Genomic DNA, 15,618 nt, shown 5'->3' on the forward strand with positions numbered 1-15,618 from the left:
GTATGTCTCCATACCACAGCTCACAATTTACAGTGGGTGTAGCAGTGAGCAGGGCAGTGCCGGAGAGTGGCTTTACTAGGGCTGAGATTGCTCAGATGTCATCCCTGCTGCAAAGCATCCCTTCTGCTCCTCTGCAGTTTCTTCAGCGCTGGTGGGAATATTATAATTTCTGAAGAAGTTTGAAGCCCCTGAAGAAGCCGTGCTGCTGCATGCTTGGTTGACTCCTGTTTTGGCAGCAGCATTGTTCAAAAATTTCATTTTCTCTCTTCGTGCGTATTCCTTCCCAGGTGTTAAAATTAACACAGAGGGCAAAGGGATAGTCAATAAATGTGAAAAATGATGCCAATAAGATAATAGCAGATGCTTTTTCGTGCACGTAATTGCATCATGGAATTTGTTTTCACAAAGGTATTACAGAGACCAAGACTGCAGGAGAGTTTACAGGAGGATTGAGCAGTGTGAGTAAAAGCCAGACAGTAGCTACCAGTTAATCCCAAATATCCTAGAGCTGGAATTAGGCCCTCTTTTTGCTTTAAATGTAGGAACATCATATATCTCTTAGGTTGTGTGAGGAACCCTTAGGATAGAGATAGTCTTTTTATCTGCAGCACGTTACTAAATTTGCTGGACGTGAAGCTTCCCTTGTGGAGCACGCTATTTCCCCCGGCAAGCCTGAAAAATCCCAGGCTTACCTTTTGACTCAAACCTACTTTTCTTTCCTATTAAGGTGTCAAGCTGTGAGCTGTATTGAGTACAAAAATGAGTTCAAAACCCAGAGAGTCACTCTGGAGAACGGGCTCGTCTGCCGTTCGCTTTCAGGCCATGGGCACTGGCAAAGCTGGTGGAGCAGAAAGTAAATAAGGGCAGTTGTAAACCCCAGGATAGGGATCAGTCTCGCTCGTCAGCCCGTCTTTCATTTTGCCAGTGGAGTTTAAAAATACAGATGTAAATATATTCCTGAGCCAACAGCGGTATCTAGACCATTGTGTTTGAGCTGCGTGTCCGTGCTGCATTTGCCTAGGCATTTCTCTCCCCCGTGTTTTTTGTTTGGTGGTTTGTTTTTTTTTTAATCTCACACAGGTGAGAAGAAGATAAAAGAGACTGAAGGTGGAGAGACTGGTGGCCTGCAACTTTATTTCTGGAGTTTAGCTATAAATGTAGCTTGTGGGTTTGGGTACAGGGTTCCCCACTTAAAGCTGGCGGATGTTGAATACCAAAATTACACATGTGTTGTCGATCAGCATTTTCCAAGCCCACTGTTGTCTGTTAGCTGATCAAAAGTAAGCATTTCGCTAAACAAAAGAGACATAAGAAAAACAGTGGTTTTCCATAATACAGAAGATGCCTCTGGTTTCTTTGGCTCTTTGCAATTCATCTTTGGAGGTTATAAAGATCGGTTTGGGGGGTTGTTTTTTGGAGTTTCTTTTGTGTTTTCAGTCTGTAAAGTTCTGTTTCTTATTATCATTGTTTCTGCTTTCCAGAGACCAAAGATAACAAGTTGGCTCATAAATTTCTAATTTTAGCCACAGGAAATGTTGCTCCATTCATTCGAAGCGCTTTTCCAGGTAGGCTGGTTTGTTAGAACCCAGGCGGTTTGGGTTACGTGCTGGTGTTTGCGCTGAGCTGGAAGTGGTTTCTACGGGTTAGAAGGTGGGACTTGCTTCCTCGGAAACGCAGCTTTGCAGGTTGGAGAAAATTACTTCTATTGTTTGTAAAATCATCCAGCGTCGTCTTGCGCCGTGTGAGTGATGGAGAAATGCCTGTTGATATAAAAGACAGTGATGTGCTGTTGGTTTCCAACTATATTGCTGAAATATCTGGAGATAAGAAGCTGAAATTCAGGACTACAGCAGGACAATTCTACAGAGTATTTTTAGAGCTTTAAAAAAAACACCAAAACAAAAACCTCGTGGAATTTTTAAAATGTCTTTCTACATAGCCATTTACCGGCCTGGTGGGTTGTGTTGTGACTTTCCTGGCACTGCCACCGCTGTTTTTCAAGAAGGATGGATATCATCATGTGGGGGGGTTTAGATTTTATGTAAAATCTTTGCGTGGCCTTTGGTGCTGCACGGTCCTACGAGTTCTGGGCTTCTTCAGAGATTCAAGCAGAAATTGATTAGTTTTTTAATTATTATTATTTTTTCCTGACATGCTCGACTGCAATTTTCTCTTCAGGCAATCTAATTACAATGCAGTCGCTTCCTTGAAATTAAAAATGGACCTATAGGCCTTTACATGCCTAAATTTCTGAAAGGCAGAAGCCTAAAGTTCACCTTCAAAGTCAGAGCGACTTCATTGAGTTGTGATGTAGAATAACTACTAGAGCATCGCATTTCTGCTCTCACAACGTTCAGTGGGCTGAAAGATGGTTTGCAGGGATATCCAACCCCTTTGATTATCCAGTTTGTATTTGCCAGGTGCTGTTGCCCAGGTAAGGACATTCCTCTGAGCTTTTGCTTCTCTCTTCGTTTCTGCGTACTTGAATCATGAAATTATTAGAAGCTTCAAAGAGAAAAACTCATTGTAGTTATTGAAGTGTTACAATCTTTTGGCAAATTAAGATTGCAAAATAGGAAAAAAAAAATATACATAATGACCCTTATTTGCATTTAAAGTTGCACACTTTCCGTCGTTACGTTCAGTTTGGTTACTGGGTACCTCTGGATTTTAAATTTCATATTCACCTGTTGTCACATTTGCTCTCTAGTGAAATAAATGAAAGTTTCTGTCATTCAGTAGTTCAGTAGATGAGAGCGTTGTGCTCGGGGGGAGGAAGAGCTTTGCATGAACTCTCTGCAAGAGCGAGCCTAATAAAGTGAGAGAACAGTCCCCATAAACACATATTTGGCAACTATTGAATTTTAAGAACGAGGGAGAGTATTAGCTATTGAAAATCATCTTTAGATTCAGCAACAGCTTGGACCCAAAGGACACGACAGCTCCTGCAATGATGGTATGCTCGATATTATTTCTTGCGTGCATGTTAGGCTGGGTTAGTACCTGAAAAATTATTTAAGGTTTGACAAGGGAAAAAAAACCAATATGTAAAAGTTAGGAGAGAGATGCCAAAAAGAAACTGTAATTAGAAGTAGTAAATAAATTTCTGGTCAGTTTTTTACTGTTATTTGCCTGTCACATTACATTCCAGAAGTTGCAGTTAATAATTCATTTTGCAGAACAAGTCAGAGACTAAGGAAAGTGTATAGCAACATATTTTATTATATGAGGAAACCTAAATTTAGGTCTCCGTTTCCTTTCCCTGGAGTGGCAGTGGCTGAATACCAGTATTTTCACTCCCAGATTTTTGGCAAAGTGTGAAGATGACGCCTTTAAAAGGCACGGAGAAAACTTTTTATTATATTTCTAAAAAGAGAAAGCAAGAGCCTGATTGATTGCAGAGAAGCATAACCCAAAAGTGAGTTACTGCCCATCAGCTCAGAAAGAAAGGAGCTAAAGCTGGTCCTGAACCACAAGCTTTTTTTATGAGCTTGCTATACCACTGCTAGTTACTTATATCAGAGTTAAATTAAACAAGATATTAAATTATTGAAAGATAATAGCTAACTCTTCCTCACAGCAGGCTGTGACAGGTGATTAAAATGACTTTCTAGCTGGCAAGTAATTCTTGCTCTCACGTGGGAGTGACAGTCACTGGTTTTCACACGACGAAACCGTTTTCATGCAAATTCTAATTTTGTGAGGCAGAAGTAGAGGATCGTGAAAATAGAGCTCGGTTAGTTTTGTAAATTTATATTTATTTATTTGGAAAGAAATGTGATTAAATGGTTAAAGTGTGTAGACACTAAGGGAAGTGATGGAAAGAGAAATAATGAAGGAGAATTGTTAATATAAAGCTATTTGGTAAAAGGGGCATAATTAATATAATTTGGATTTTATTACATCAATCCAAGGAGTGATGTAGGCTTACAGAGCAGAGGGGAAGCAGTTACTCTGAAAAGGAAGGTCACCTGTTAGTTAAATGCTGTTTCCCCGTACTGCGACTAAAAAGGTGAAGCGGTTCATGGAGGGAGGAGCAGGGATATATAATAACAGTGGGATTTTATTTTTATTAAATGAATCAGTAAGACCGTGACTGAAATATTGTCATCATTTTATGGTGTCTCTTAGAATCAGTGCTGGAAAGCGTTTCAAAAGCATTTGAAGTTCGTTAGATAGAGACGTGAGAAGTGTGACACGTTCACTTTGCCAGAAAGTAATTTTCCTGTCCGCTATCAATAGGTGGCTAAAAACTTTCAATTCCACAGAGGTGGAGCATCAGAAATTGAAACTTGGCTCTTACCTTACCAAGGAATTGCTTACCGGTGTTTGTGTAAATCTTGAGATCTCCTGGAGGAGAAGGCAGCCCATCTTTAAGAGATGCGTGGAGGGATGCGCTCTGCTTGTGTGCAGATCAGATTAGACCAGCATAACAGCTGCTGTCCTGAGGATAAATGAGCTGAGAGAAGGGAAATAAATGACTTAATTAAGGACTTGAAGGACCAGAACATCTTTTTTCTCCCTTTCCCCATTCCTTCCCAGCAAATGACTTCCCACTAATTACCTGAGATGGTTTTTCTCTGCAAACACACATAGTTGAGGATGGCAGAGTCGCTCCAGCTGGACCCATCTCGGTATAACCTGGGTTTTCTCACGCTACCAAAACCACGTTGAAGACTGGGATGTTTATACACAGCCTTGTTTATACTTTTGTTTATTTTTGTGCATACAGAAAGTAATTTGTGCGTGAGTGCACACATATGAAGTTTGTTGTTGTTGCTGTTAGGAGTATTTTTTAGTGTTTGGGATGATTTTCTGTTTGTACGAGTTCAGAGAAATGCCACTGATAAAAAGAAAAGCTGACTGAAGAGAGGAGCCAAGTACAAAAATTCCCTAGTGCTTCTAAAGTTCAATGATGGTAGGACTAATAAGCCCACCGCAGTTCTATGGAGATCTCACCTGTTAACTGTTGTGTCAAAAATACACTTTACAGACGCTGCCCTGTCAATATTCAAAGTGGTCAAACTCAAGAAATGAGTGTTTTGGCTCAGCGTGCAGGAGCTGGTAATCTTTATAACGCTTATAGATTTTCAGAACTTGAAGACAAGTGAAGGAAAAGGCTTGTGTTTCTCAAAGATAAAAGATGTAGCTAATTTTTTGTCCCCAGGGCAGAAAATACTACGTATGTTAAACTGCTGTGTTGGGGGGTGGGTTGTTGTAGGCAGTTCCCCCCTCTGCTTCCAAGAACCATCCCTGGAAAAAGCAGAAATATGGTGCAGGGTAAAGCCTGCCACAGGACAGATTTGCTGCCAGGCAGTTTGAGGTCGTCTTATTTTTCAGCATTTATTTTGAATCAATTTGGGGGAAGGAAGCGAGCGTAAGGCTGAGAAGGGCAGGAGGGGAAGAAGGGGTGAGCGTTGCCTTTATAAATGGCACTTTCTTCATCGCCGTGTCTTGGGTTGCGTCGTTGTGCAGCAACACGCACCGAAAGTCACCCCGTGTTTGCTGGTTTTCCCATAAAACAGCAGCTCCTCCGTTGTCGGCTTATTCGTTTCATATTGCTGCGTTACCTAATTGATTTAAACGTGCTGCGTGGGGATGTGAGTGTTTCTCACTCCATACACTGTTTGTATGGAAAATGACAGTGTTGATCGTACTAATTCACTGGAGATGGAGAAGGAGGAAGAACACTGTTCTCGTATAATGCGTTTTAGTTACAGCGATACAGTTCTACTGAATTAATGATCCCTTTTTTATACCGAAATATTTCAGACTGAACATAGGAGTTGCTTTGTGAAGCGTCACAGAGTTGCAAGGAATACTAAAGCAAATTGAATTTTCCTATTTTAAGGAGGATTTAATGACAAACAAAGTATGAGGTAGGCGATGTTAGTAAAGTTCTGTAAAGGTGAAAGGTTTTTACACCTCCTGATTTTCCAAAACTTCCCCAAAATAACCTTTTTCCCTTATTTGCTCTCCTCAGACCCTGACCTTGCGGCAGCGGCTGTGGGCTGGTGGATTTGCCACGGATGGGCAGGACGAGGGGTGGAGCGGGGTCGAGGAGCCGCAGCCCGCTGTGGTTTCAGGTTGGGGCGAGGGTGGGTTCTGCTTTCCCAAACACGTTTTCAATTACTGCCGTGCTGTAGCCTTCTCCCTTTTTCCTCGGTGCGGAGCTCAAACTGGAGATAATTTTGCTGTGTGCAACAGATTGACAAAATAATTATACTGAGCAGCACAGTAAGACAGAAAAAATGCCTTTTTGAAAATATAAAAAGCAAAGAAAATATGTTTGTTTAGGAAAAAAACAGAGGAATAATAGGAGTGGTAAAATAATCCTGTTCCTTTAAGATAGCTTTTAAAAATAGGAGGAGTAAGCTTAATGCTCCAGCTTTTACCCCAGTAAACATGTAATTGTAAGCTGATTGTGGAGAATTCCTTAAATGACAGCCCCCATCGATACAGGTTTTAAAGAGACAGCCCTACATCTGGAAGCAGCAGCTCAGGGTTTTATTAAGTGGCATTGCCAAATAAAATCCAGGCGCTACTATAAACGATATAAAAATAAAGACTGGCTGTAGCGTAACATCTCAAATACCAAGCGAGCGCTCGGGGTTTGGAGCACGAGGTGAGAGCACTGTAGGTTTCCCAGCGGCTTTTGAGGCCAAGGGTGAAATGGTCGATACGGATGTGGGTTTCTGCGTTGGTTGTAGAAGTGTTCAGGAGCTTAACTTACTAGTGGAATAAACAGATAATCTGCAAAATTGCTATTAGTGTGCCTAACTTATTTCTTATTTGATTGGAAAGGTTACAAAGTACTGTGTTACATGTTAGATGAAAAAAAAGTTTACAGAATATGATTTTTCTGTCTGTAAAGAAGGCTGTGAGTGAATGACCTTATCGTAAGGACCAGAAACCTGCCCTCTTCCAAGGGCTGTGACTCGACGTATTTATTTCCAGCTTTCATGCCACGGACGGAGGCAATTGAGTGCGGTCGATGGCTGTGACAGTCATGTGTCTGACTGCAACTGGGTGATGAGTATCCGTAAAAGGGAGGGGGGTGAAGCCCAGCTGACCCAGATACAAACCCAGCAGCCATCCCGTGGGGCTCGGGCGGCGAGAGCTTGGCTGCAGCATCGCACGGGACAGCAGTCTCCGGTACCGCAGAATAACGAGCGCTTTCCAGGTCTGCGAGCTGGTGACCTCCACACGTTTTGGAGCACGTCAGTGCCCTTCCTTGCTGAGTGGGAGATTTCCCATACAGTGGCAATAAAATTAACTCGTTTGGATTCAGAAAGCAGCATCATTAGTAGCTCCTTCTTAGTCTTTGTGCCTAGAAATAACCCAGAACATCATAACACAAAGGTTCAAGGGAATAAAATAAGTGATATTCTGAACAAAACTCAGATCTTTTCTTTTTTGCACAGGTTTTTGATACAGCCCAGCTTGATACAACATGGTATTTACCATGGCCTTTAATATTGGATCTGCTTTCCAATTATGCTTCAATTCATACAACAGTTGCAGAGAGAGCGTGTGGGTGTGCGTGTGAAAGAGATTTGATTTTGATGTGAAGCCTGCACTAACTATGAAAACCCATCAGAATTTCTAGCACTTAAATGCCATTTCCTTTCTCTGTGCTACCGGCATTAAGCAACCTTCACGACATCTCTCTGACAAATGGAGAGTGCAAGCGGAGGAATACATGCCGAGTTTCCAGCAGTAGAATATTAACACAGATATCGCTGAAAACCAGGCTGCAAATCCTTTCCAGAAGCAAAGAGTTAATGTGGGAGCTCAAATGACAACTTGGAAGCAAATACATAAGGTCTTAGCTCTGTTTTTCAGAAGCACATGAGTGAAAATGGAATAAAGAAAGTACGTGTCAGTCCTGGCTGTTGCTGTGTGTTGAGTAGTCTCTTGTGGCCGGGACAGCAGATGTTGGACAATCCTAATTGCTGCCACTTTACACAGAGCATCTTTATGTTCCTGCTGGCTGTTCCCAGCCACTGTCTTTTTGTGTGCTGTGTTCCCAAACCTTAGCAGTGCTTTGATGGTTCCTGTATTTCATATCTGAGAAGTCCCAAGGAGTGTTATTTTTGTCCTTCTGTGGTTCTGACCGTTCATTTTGTTTTTTCTCTAGGTTTGAAGACCTATCTGATCTCAGGTCAGAAGGTGAAGGAGCCCCACTGCAGCTGTGCACAAGCGTTGCTTCCTGGCCTGGAGCCCGGAGATGGAGCCAGGGTACAGGGAGCGTCGTCAGCCGAGAACGCCGGTGACTTGACAAAGACTCTCAAACACGTGGAAAAACCTAAGGTGAGTTCTTGTTTCCAACACAAGCAGCGTAGATCTCAAACTGTGCAAACCAGGGAGAGGTGTGTGGGTGGGGAAACCTCACAGGTTTGTTTATCACAGGTTTGTTTATGCACTGCTTTATGTTTGTATATATATGCATGTATACGTATATATATATAGTGACAAGACGTAGTTCGAGGGACAAAAATATTTACCAAGTAAAATGCCTCCCGAATTGACAAGAAATCCCTGAAGTAAGGTGAACACTTTTTAAAGGTGGTTTCAGATAAATATTTGGGTTTTTATATTTCAGGACTGAAAGGTCAATGCTGCTTTTTTGATGATCTGGATTTTATGGAGGAATAAAGAATATGCTTTATGCAGCTACTGTAATTCTCTGATTTTCTGCCTTTGCTGCAGCCTGCTTTTGCCATTCCTCTATCGTGCATATCATGTACCTGTGAACCTTTTCGTATGAGTATATAACAGAAATCCCTGCAAAAAGACAACGGGATTGTTTGTGTGGTGGAAGAAAATGCTCTGGTAGGCTATGAGACTGTGCTTTATCAGCTTGCTCCAGAAACCTATATCTAGAACTGAGGGCAATGATTTGTAGGGATTCAGCTTAGAGAAATGATGACATTTTGTTATGTTCACACCTCTCACAAGATCTCTTGACAAGGAAATCTGTGAAACAATGTGTATTGCTTCGAAGCTTTGCTGTTACTCTCCATCTTCCAGCTCAGAACAGATTTCCCAAACAACAGATGTCTATTCTCTGTTTTCATTTGTGCTGAGAGTTTCCTCGTCCTGGGCTGCCTGAGCTGGGCACAAATGTCAGAACCATGGGTGGTCATCTGCAAGTCGCTGTCCTCAGACTTCAGTGTGTTTAGTCCGGAGAGGATCTCTTCAACACATGTTTGGGATTGAGCTGACAGGGTTGATGGGGGGGGTGACTTTCATGCTACTCCATGCTACCTTTACCCTGCCTCTGTGCCTGGTTTCATGTTTTGGAGTAAAAACACTGAATCGTAAGCAAGATCAGCTGGAAGCCTGGCCCAAAGATATGGTCCAAAGTTAAGCAAGCTCCTTGGAGAGCAAGCCAGGACTGTTTAACTATGAAGGTAGCTGTAGTCATCTTTATCCCTCCCCAAAACATGCACCGTGTGTGGTTTGACTGAATCCAAGCTGCTGGTGATACTTTTCTATTCCTTCTCCCATGTAAGAAAGAATATATTTGGCATCCCTCAGGTACCAGCTTTCCAGCTCGCTCTTGTCTTTCAATGAAGATACTAGCAAATAAGGTAGGAAAATACATCTCGGAGCAGTCAGTGGGTGTCTGTACAAATCAGTCTGTCTGTGCTGCCCAGCACGTGGCCGTGCAGAGGTGCAGATGTGGCAGTAAGGGCTAGAAACTCCTTCATTTCGAGTAGTGAAGGAAGAAGAATGTAGCAGGTGGAGCGGTACTGCTGAGCTGCCTGTCCATGGGGCAGGGGGGAGAGAGGAGGGATTAAACAAGGCAGTAAAAGTAAGGGTGCTGTTGTGAGAGAAAGCAAGGGTGCCTTGTTAGTGTCAGACAGCAAAGTGGTGACTGGAAGATCGTGAAACTCCAGCGAGCTACAGGTCTGACCTGCCTGCAGCCAGGATTTGGTAAAATTTGGTGTGTGTTAACTTGGGGTACATGCTGTTAAAATAATCCAAGTCCAAATTGAAATCTGTTGTTAAGGCTCGGCTGCGGTGTGTGTTTCCTAAAACACAGGGTGACTTACTCTGCGGAGGGGTAGATACAGATGCACCGCTGTTCCTCAACAGCTGGTGTGCAGTGCGAGGCATGCTGCGGGCCCACGACGCTTTGTTCACTGCCTAGTCCCTGATTTTCTACTCTGGGACCATCTTGGCTGGGTGTTAATTGTTTAAATGCTGAATGATGGTCTGCGTGGTGCAAAAGTGCCAACGTGGCTGTCTGAATAAGTGAAGGAGAAGCTAAAAGTAGCTGCTTGAGAAGAGCATCTAGGACAAGTGCCAGCTCAGTTTCAGCCCTCTCGGATACCCTGTCTGCTGTTGTGCCACAGCTACTGCATCGAGTCTGTGCTTACAGGTACCTGGTTTTATTCATCACCATGAGCACTGCAGCTCTGGCCAGGGATTTCCTAAGCAGCCTCACAGCTCTTCGAAAACACGGTGCCTGTCTTGCCCAAAATATGCCCAAAATGACCCCAACCTCAGCTTTCCCTGCGGTCTGATAAGCATCTGTCTGATGCGTGCCACAAACCGTGCCAGGATGCCTGTGGCATAGTGATGGAGCAGTCGTGTGGATGCTGAGCACTTGCTTAAAAATGTGTGCTGCGACTGCAGTTGCCGCGTCGGCGTGCAGAGCGGACTCGCTTCTCGCAGCGTGGCTGGGGACGGGTATTCCAGACTCCACAGCACGCTTTCGGGCGTAGATGTGCACCAGCCTTCTCTCTGCTGGGTAATCCCTTATTGGAATGGTTGCAGACCAAGCAGGCTGGGTCAAGCTTTCAAGGAATGTTTAATTTGCCAGCCGTGCTACAGTAGGTCTTACAGTGTTAAAACAATAAATATATATGTATTTTTCAAAATCCCCACAAAGAATAACTGTAATTTAATCACAGATCATGCACAATTTTTGAAAAGGTGTGGGTTTCTTTCTTAACAGGTTTGGTGGTGGGTTTTTGTTGTTTTTTTTCTAAAGCCTGCAGCTTGCTGGTGGGGTCTGGAGATCATAATTTGCAAAAGAATCATGTCTTACGTGCCAACTGTTTTAAATACAAAGCTGTAAACAGTGTGAGCGTAGGAGGAGATGACTCCAGCTCTGCAAAAGAGACTTAAGTAGGAGGGGCAAAATTACAGGCAAGTTGAAATATTTTCATTTTAAAGGGAATAAGTGGCCACATTGGATGCAAAGGATGACTTTCACATTTTGGGCTTGAACAGATGTTCTAGCGGACATGGTCTGTTAAGGAAAGTCAGGAAGGAGAATGCAACAGTAATTGATCCATGAAAGGAATTGTATTTCCTCCTCTCCTCCAGTGTATCTGCAGTTCATTTAATTGCAAGCCTTGTTGCAGGATGGACATCAATAAAATGTGTGTACATAATTAAAATGGTGAAGATAGAGGCTAAAAACTATAAGTAAATCTATAATAGCAGCTCATTTCTTTGAATGAAAATGCTATAACCTGCTTAAGTGGTTTTGGTATCAGTTTATTTTCCCTGTCATATATTATAACATCCCTTACTTGACTGGGAATCTTAAGCTGCTGTAAAAATGTTTTAATCATCTCTTGGTATGAAAACAGAAAGTACTTTTGCTTGTCCTGGTGTTTGCTGGAAGTGCATTAATGTATTATTCATCGCGATGAGGTCGCACACACGCTGAGCTTGTGTGGACGTCTACAATAGAGAGTGAAGTTAATGATGTTGGCTGGAGCACGTGGGTAAGGCAGAGGGGCTTCCGCCGCTTCTCCAAAGGTCGGGCTGCTCTTCTGAGATCTTTGTCTTCTAGTTCAGCCCCAGGAGCTAAGCGTGTGAGGTGGTCTTGCTGATTCATTAGCAAGATCAAACAGAGTATTTTCTTTGTTTTTTGCTAGAGGTATTTGGGTTTTATTACCATTAACTGATGGTTAAATATACTAACTAGTGCTCTAGGAGCATGGAAGACTCGTTAGCCCATTGTCATATTCGTTTCTAAAGCCATCTAATAGTGCCTTCCACAAAGCGGCCAAGGCATTCATGATATTTAGTCCTAGATTATTTTTAAACAAAACCATCTGAGAAACAACTTCCTAGTTTCTTCAAATGTGCTGGTATTTGTCAGGCTGTACTGGTTCAGAACTGGACGTAGCTTGCTTACCTGATACCAGATTAGGAAACTCACAGTAATTTCAGTGCCCCAACCCGGACCATGCCCCTGAGGAACAGCAGATACGATGGTCGGCTGGCTGCTACGAAGGCTCAGAGTCTTCATGAAAGCCTTTGAGAGGCATTGTTGAGTGATCAGGTGGATCAGCAGGCACAGGAGGAGTGGGCTGGGAGAAACACCACACCATAACAACCTGAACATTGAAGGTGCCGCATTATTCCATTTCAGGTGCGACACCAGAGATGGAAAAGGGGCTTTGGGTGAAAAGTCAGTTCTGAAAAGACTTACACACTGGTCTCTGAAATTGGGAGTGAATGTGAAGGCAGAAGTTTTTGTGGTTTTAGATCAGGAGAATGATAGAGTACAGAGGCTTGAACGAGTGCCCCTGAGTCCAGAATAAACAGATAAAATAGACATGGGGTGTTGAGTTTGGGACAAAAGGCTCAGGTTGCTGGTTGGAAAATCGATCAAGATGTTTAGTGGTTCACCTGCCACCATTTAATATATAGTGAGCCAAATTTAGTGTGCTGTTCCCTGTGACTGATGTCTCTGTACCCATTAGTAGACTTCTGGCACGCCTGGTAGCAGTAAACCATCTCCAGAGCAGAGGAATTGCCAACAGGGATCAGACACAGGGTCCCTCTGATGCAGGATCCTGCCTGTACGTTGCCAGGACTGGAGAAAAGTATGAAGAACTTGGAAGATACAGATACAGGGTTAATGTCCCTTAAGAAGATCACGTTTTAACTCTAAGGGTTAGGTGGTTTTAAAAGCTGAAGTGCCACATTTTAGGTTGCTTCCAAAATGCATAACCTGCAACAAGTCCTGATGATTTTGCTTTCCTTGTTTCCTGTGACATTTGCTGGGTGTTTGGCTTCAACAATGTACCATAGCCTGAGCTCCACTCTGCTGTCTTAGAGCACTACATGAAAAAGTATTTCCCTTTATTATTTTCAGATTTGTTGCTTTCCATTTCCCTGTACTGTTCATAATGCATCACGGTGTTTTGTGCTGGTTTTGAATTTTGCTGCATTTTGTGCTGTCTTCCCTCATAATGCCATTCAGATCCTTCTGCAGGCAGTTTTTAAAGAAGAAAATTGCCTTCCTCTCACTAAAGAGTATTTTGTTCTTCTTGGGGAGGTCCTTTGCTAGGATGCAGTGATTACAGTGTATCTGTGATCTTACACTAGCAAAGCTTTCCTGGATTAGATTTAGCTTCAGTAAACAGAAAATCTGCAATTTATTTTGGAAATGGTGCATTCTGTTCCAGTCAAATCTTGCTCCCTGCTCCCCATTCTGTAGCTTTGTTTATCTTTTAACCGTGCCGCAAGTACACAAGTGGACCAAATTATAAATTGCATAATACTACGAGGACACCAGAACGTTCCTGGCTAAAATTTTTTTGTCTCATTGCAGCCTTGCCCTTCATGTAGTACCACCCTTGCTCCCCACTGTGATGTCAGCATAGACGAAGGAGCTATCCAAAATGGTTGTCAGGATGAGCATAAAAACAGTACGAAGGTAATCTGAGTATTTATCACTTCCCTTCTTTTCCCTTATTTCTCTCCTTCACTTAGCTTTCTAACATTTTGGCATTCCTATTCCTTTATTCAAGCTCTTAAGCAGCAGAACTCATTTCGATTTTGAGTGGTTGTGTTCTAAAATTTAGTTGAGCCACCTCCCAAATTTTCAAAATTATTAGTAATTTTATGGGTGCAGTCCAAAATTTGGACTCTTTATGCTGAGGCTACCCAAAGAAAGAGGCACAAACAGCACTACCACGCTCTGCATCCCTTACACCAAATGGCTGTGTGTCACCTGGCCACCAGTTACACCTATGCCTTGCCAATGTCTTCTGCGTCGTAGCTCTAAGACAGTCATTCCTGTTCACGTGCACAGCTGAAATTCACAGCCTCTAAGTCAGTTCACATCCTTTTTCTGACCGACAGACAGCGCCTTACACACTCAGCGTGCTGCTGCCCAGATTGCTTTCCTTGCCTGTTGCTTACATAGTCCCACTGAAGCCACCTGCTTCCTCTGCAATACCAGGCGGTGCCTATTTGTCGTCTTGTTCGTGGCCTTTGTAGCTTCTCTGCTCTGCCTGTCGCCTCTCGCTCCTTCCTGAATATTAAGCTCCTGCCTAAATGCAGGCTGGATACCCAGTGCTCATCACCTGATCATTATATTTTCAAATAAGTTTAATGCATTCCCTCGCTGGGGAGAATCACTTTATAAACATGCTCAGAGATAGCTGTCTTGTTCTTCACATCAGTCTTTGCAGCTCTTCTCACGTATAGAGCTAATGGAAAAACTTGCCAGCACTTATTCTGCTGACGAGCTACTGCGTTAATCTGTCTTTGTCTCTCTGCTCTCTGCCTGTATTTGACCTGTTGTCTCTTATGCTGAAATTGTAAGCTCGGAAGCAGGGACTGCCTCACTGGGCTGAAATGGTATGGAACACAGCAGACCATGTTCTGTGCCAGGAAACACAGTTCCTTCTCCTAGGAAACAGCCTAGGGAAAAAATAAAATCAGCTCTGAGCTGAGATGGATAAAATAAAATCAGCTCTGAGCTCTGAGCATCAGCTCTGAGCTCTGAGCTTCAGCTCTGAGGGAGATGGAGCAGAGTGGCCAGCAGGTACTGGTCTCAGAACAGCAGGAGATCTTTCAGACAGAAAACACTGTGGGAGATGTGCCCAGGCTGCCAAGATGGTTTGCGTGAGATGCTTCTTCCCCAGGCTGCCTCTGCCCACGTGCCAGGGGTCTCCAGGAACCGACTGCAAACAGAGATTTTCCTTAGGTACCCGCTGCCTCGTGTCATGTGTTGTCTTCGTCAGAATTACCCTTAAAGTTTCTTCCTGCCACAGCTGTATTAGCTTCATGTGTGCTAATCAGCAAGTCATCTAACCTTGCTTAGAAGTCATCTGTACAGTCCTGAATAAAACGTCTGTAATTTCCCTGGAAGAAACATGCTAGTGGAGACCAAATCACATGTCCTTTGATTTGGTTTTGTTGTTGCTAAGTCAAAAATGGGACTGGTTAAGTGGCTCTCCCGTAAGTCTGGGACGCCTGTTTAACTGAAAGCTTAAAGAACAGCTACATGCACGAAGTTGCCGTGGCATTTAATTTCCAGCTCTTCATTGCAGTCTGTTTTCTTGGGAAGAAGAGCCATAAGCTCCCTCTGCCCACGTCTGTTCCCTTCCCTTGCCACGTCGCTGCGCCTGGCCCTGCAGCACCCATGTCCCCTGTCTATAGGGAATGTTAATGATGTTAACCACGTCCTTGGACCTTCGTGGGTCCCAAGAGCCTCTGGAGCCTCCCTGTCTCTTGAGAGGAGACTGTCCCAGGGTGCATCAAATCTCTTGAGTGCTCAAAAAAACCCGTACAGCCTGTTGCCATCAGAAACCACAGTAACACTGGAGCTAGCAACATTTAATAAATAGG

The 15,618-nt window shown here is 43.3% G+C and overlaps 1 protein-coding gene across 6 annotated transcripts in view; it reads left to right on the forward strand.

Annotated features, from left to right (window-relative positions):
- ADCY9 (adenylate cyclase 9) overlaps positions 1 to 15,618 on the forward strand; it is a 94,007-nt gene that overhangs the window by 37,296 nt on the left and 41,093 nt on the right. For 5 of the 6 annotated variants that reach the window (XR_011049837.1, XR_011049838.1, XR_011049839.1 and 2 more), the window contains exons 2-3: positions 8,141 to 8,313; positions 13,592 to 13,696. Coding sequence is in view for 2 of the 6 variants with exons in the window: in XM_068420066.1 (XP_068276167.1) it covers positions 8,141 to 8,313; positions 13,592 to 13,696 (278 nt within the window). In the remaining 4 variants the exon portion in view is untranslated. The remainder of the gene's footprint in view (positions 1 to 8,140; positions 8,314 to 13,591; positions 13,697 to 15,618) is intronic. The other variant, XM_068420068.1, reaches the window with a different exon arrangement.

This window comes from Nyctibius grandis, chromosome 30 (genome assembly GCF_013368605.1).
Source record: "Nyctibius grandis isolate bNycGra1 chromosome 30, bNycGra1.pri, whole genome shotgun sequence".
Lineage (NCBI taxonomy): Eukaryota > Metazoa > Chordata > Aves > Nyctibiiformes > Nyctibiidae > Nyctibius > Nyctibius grandis.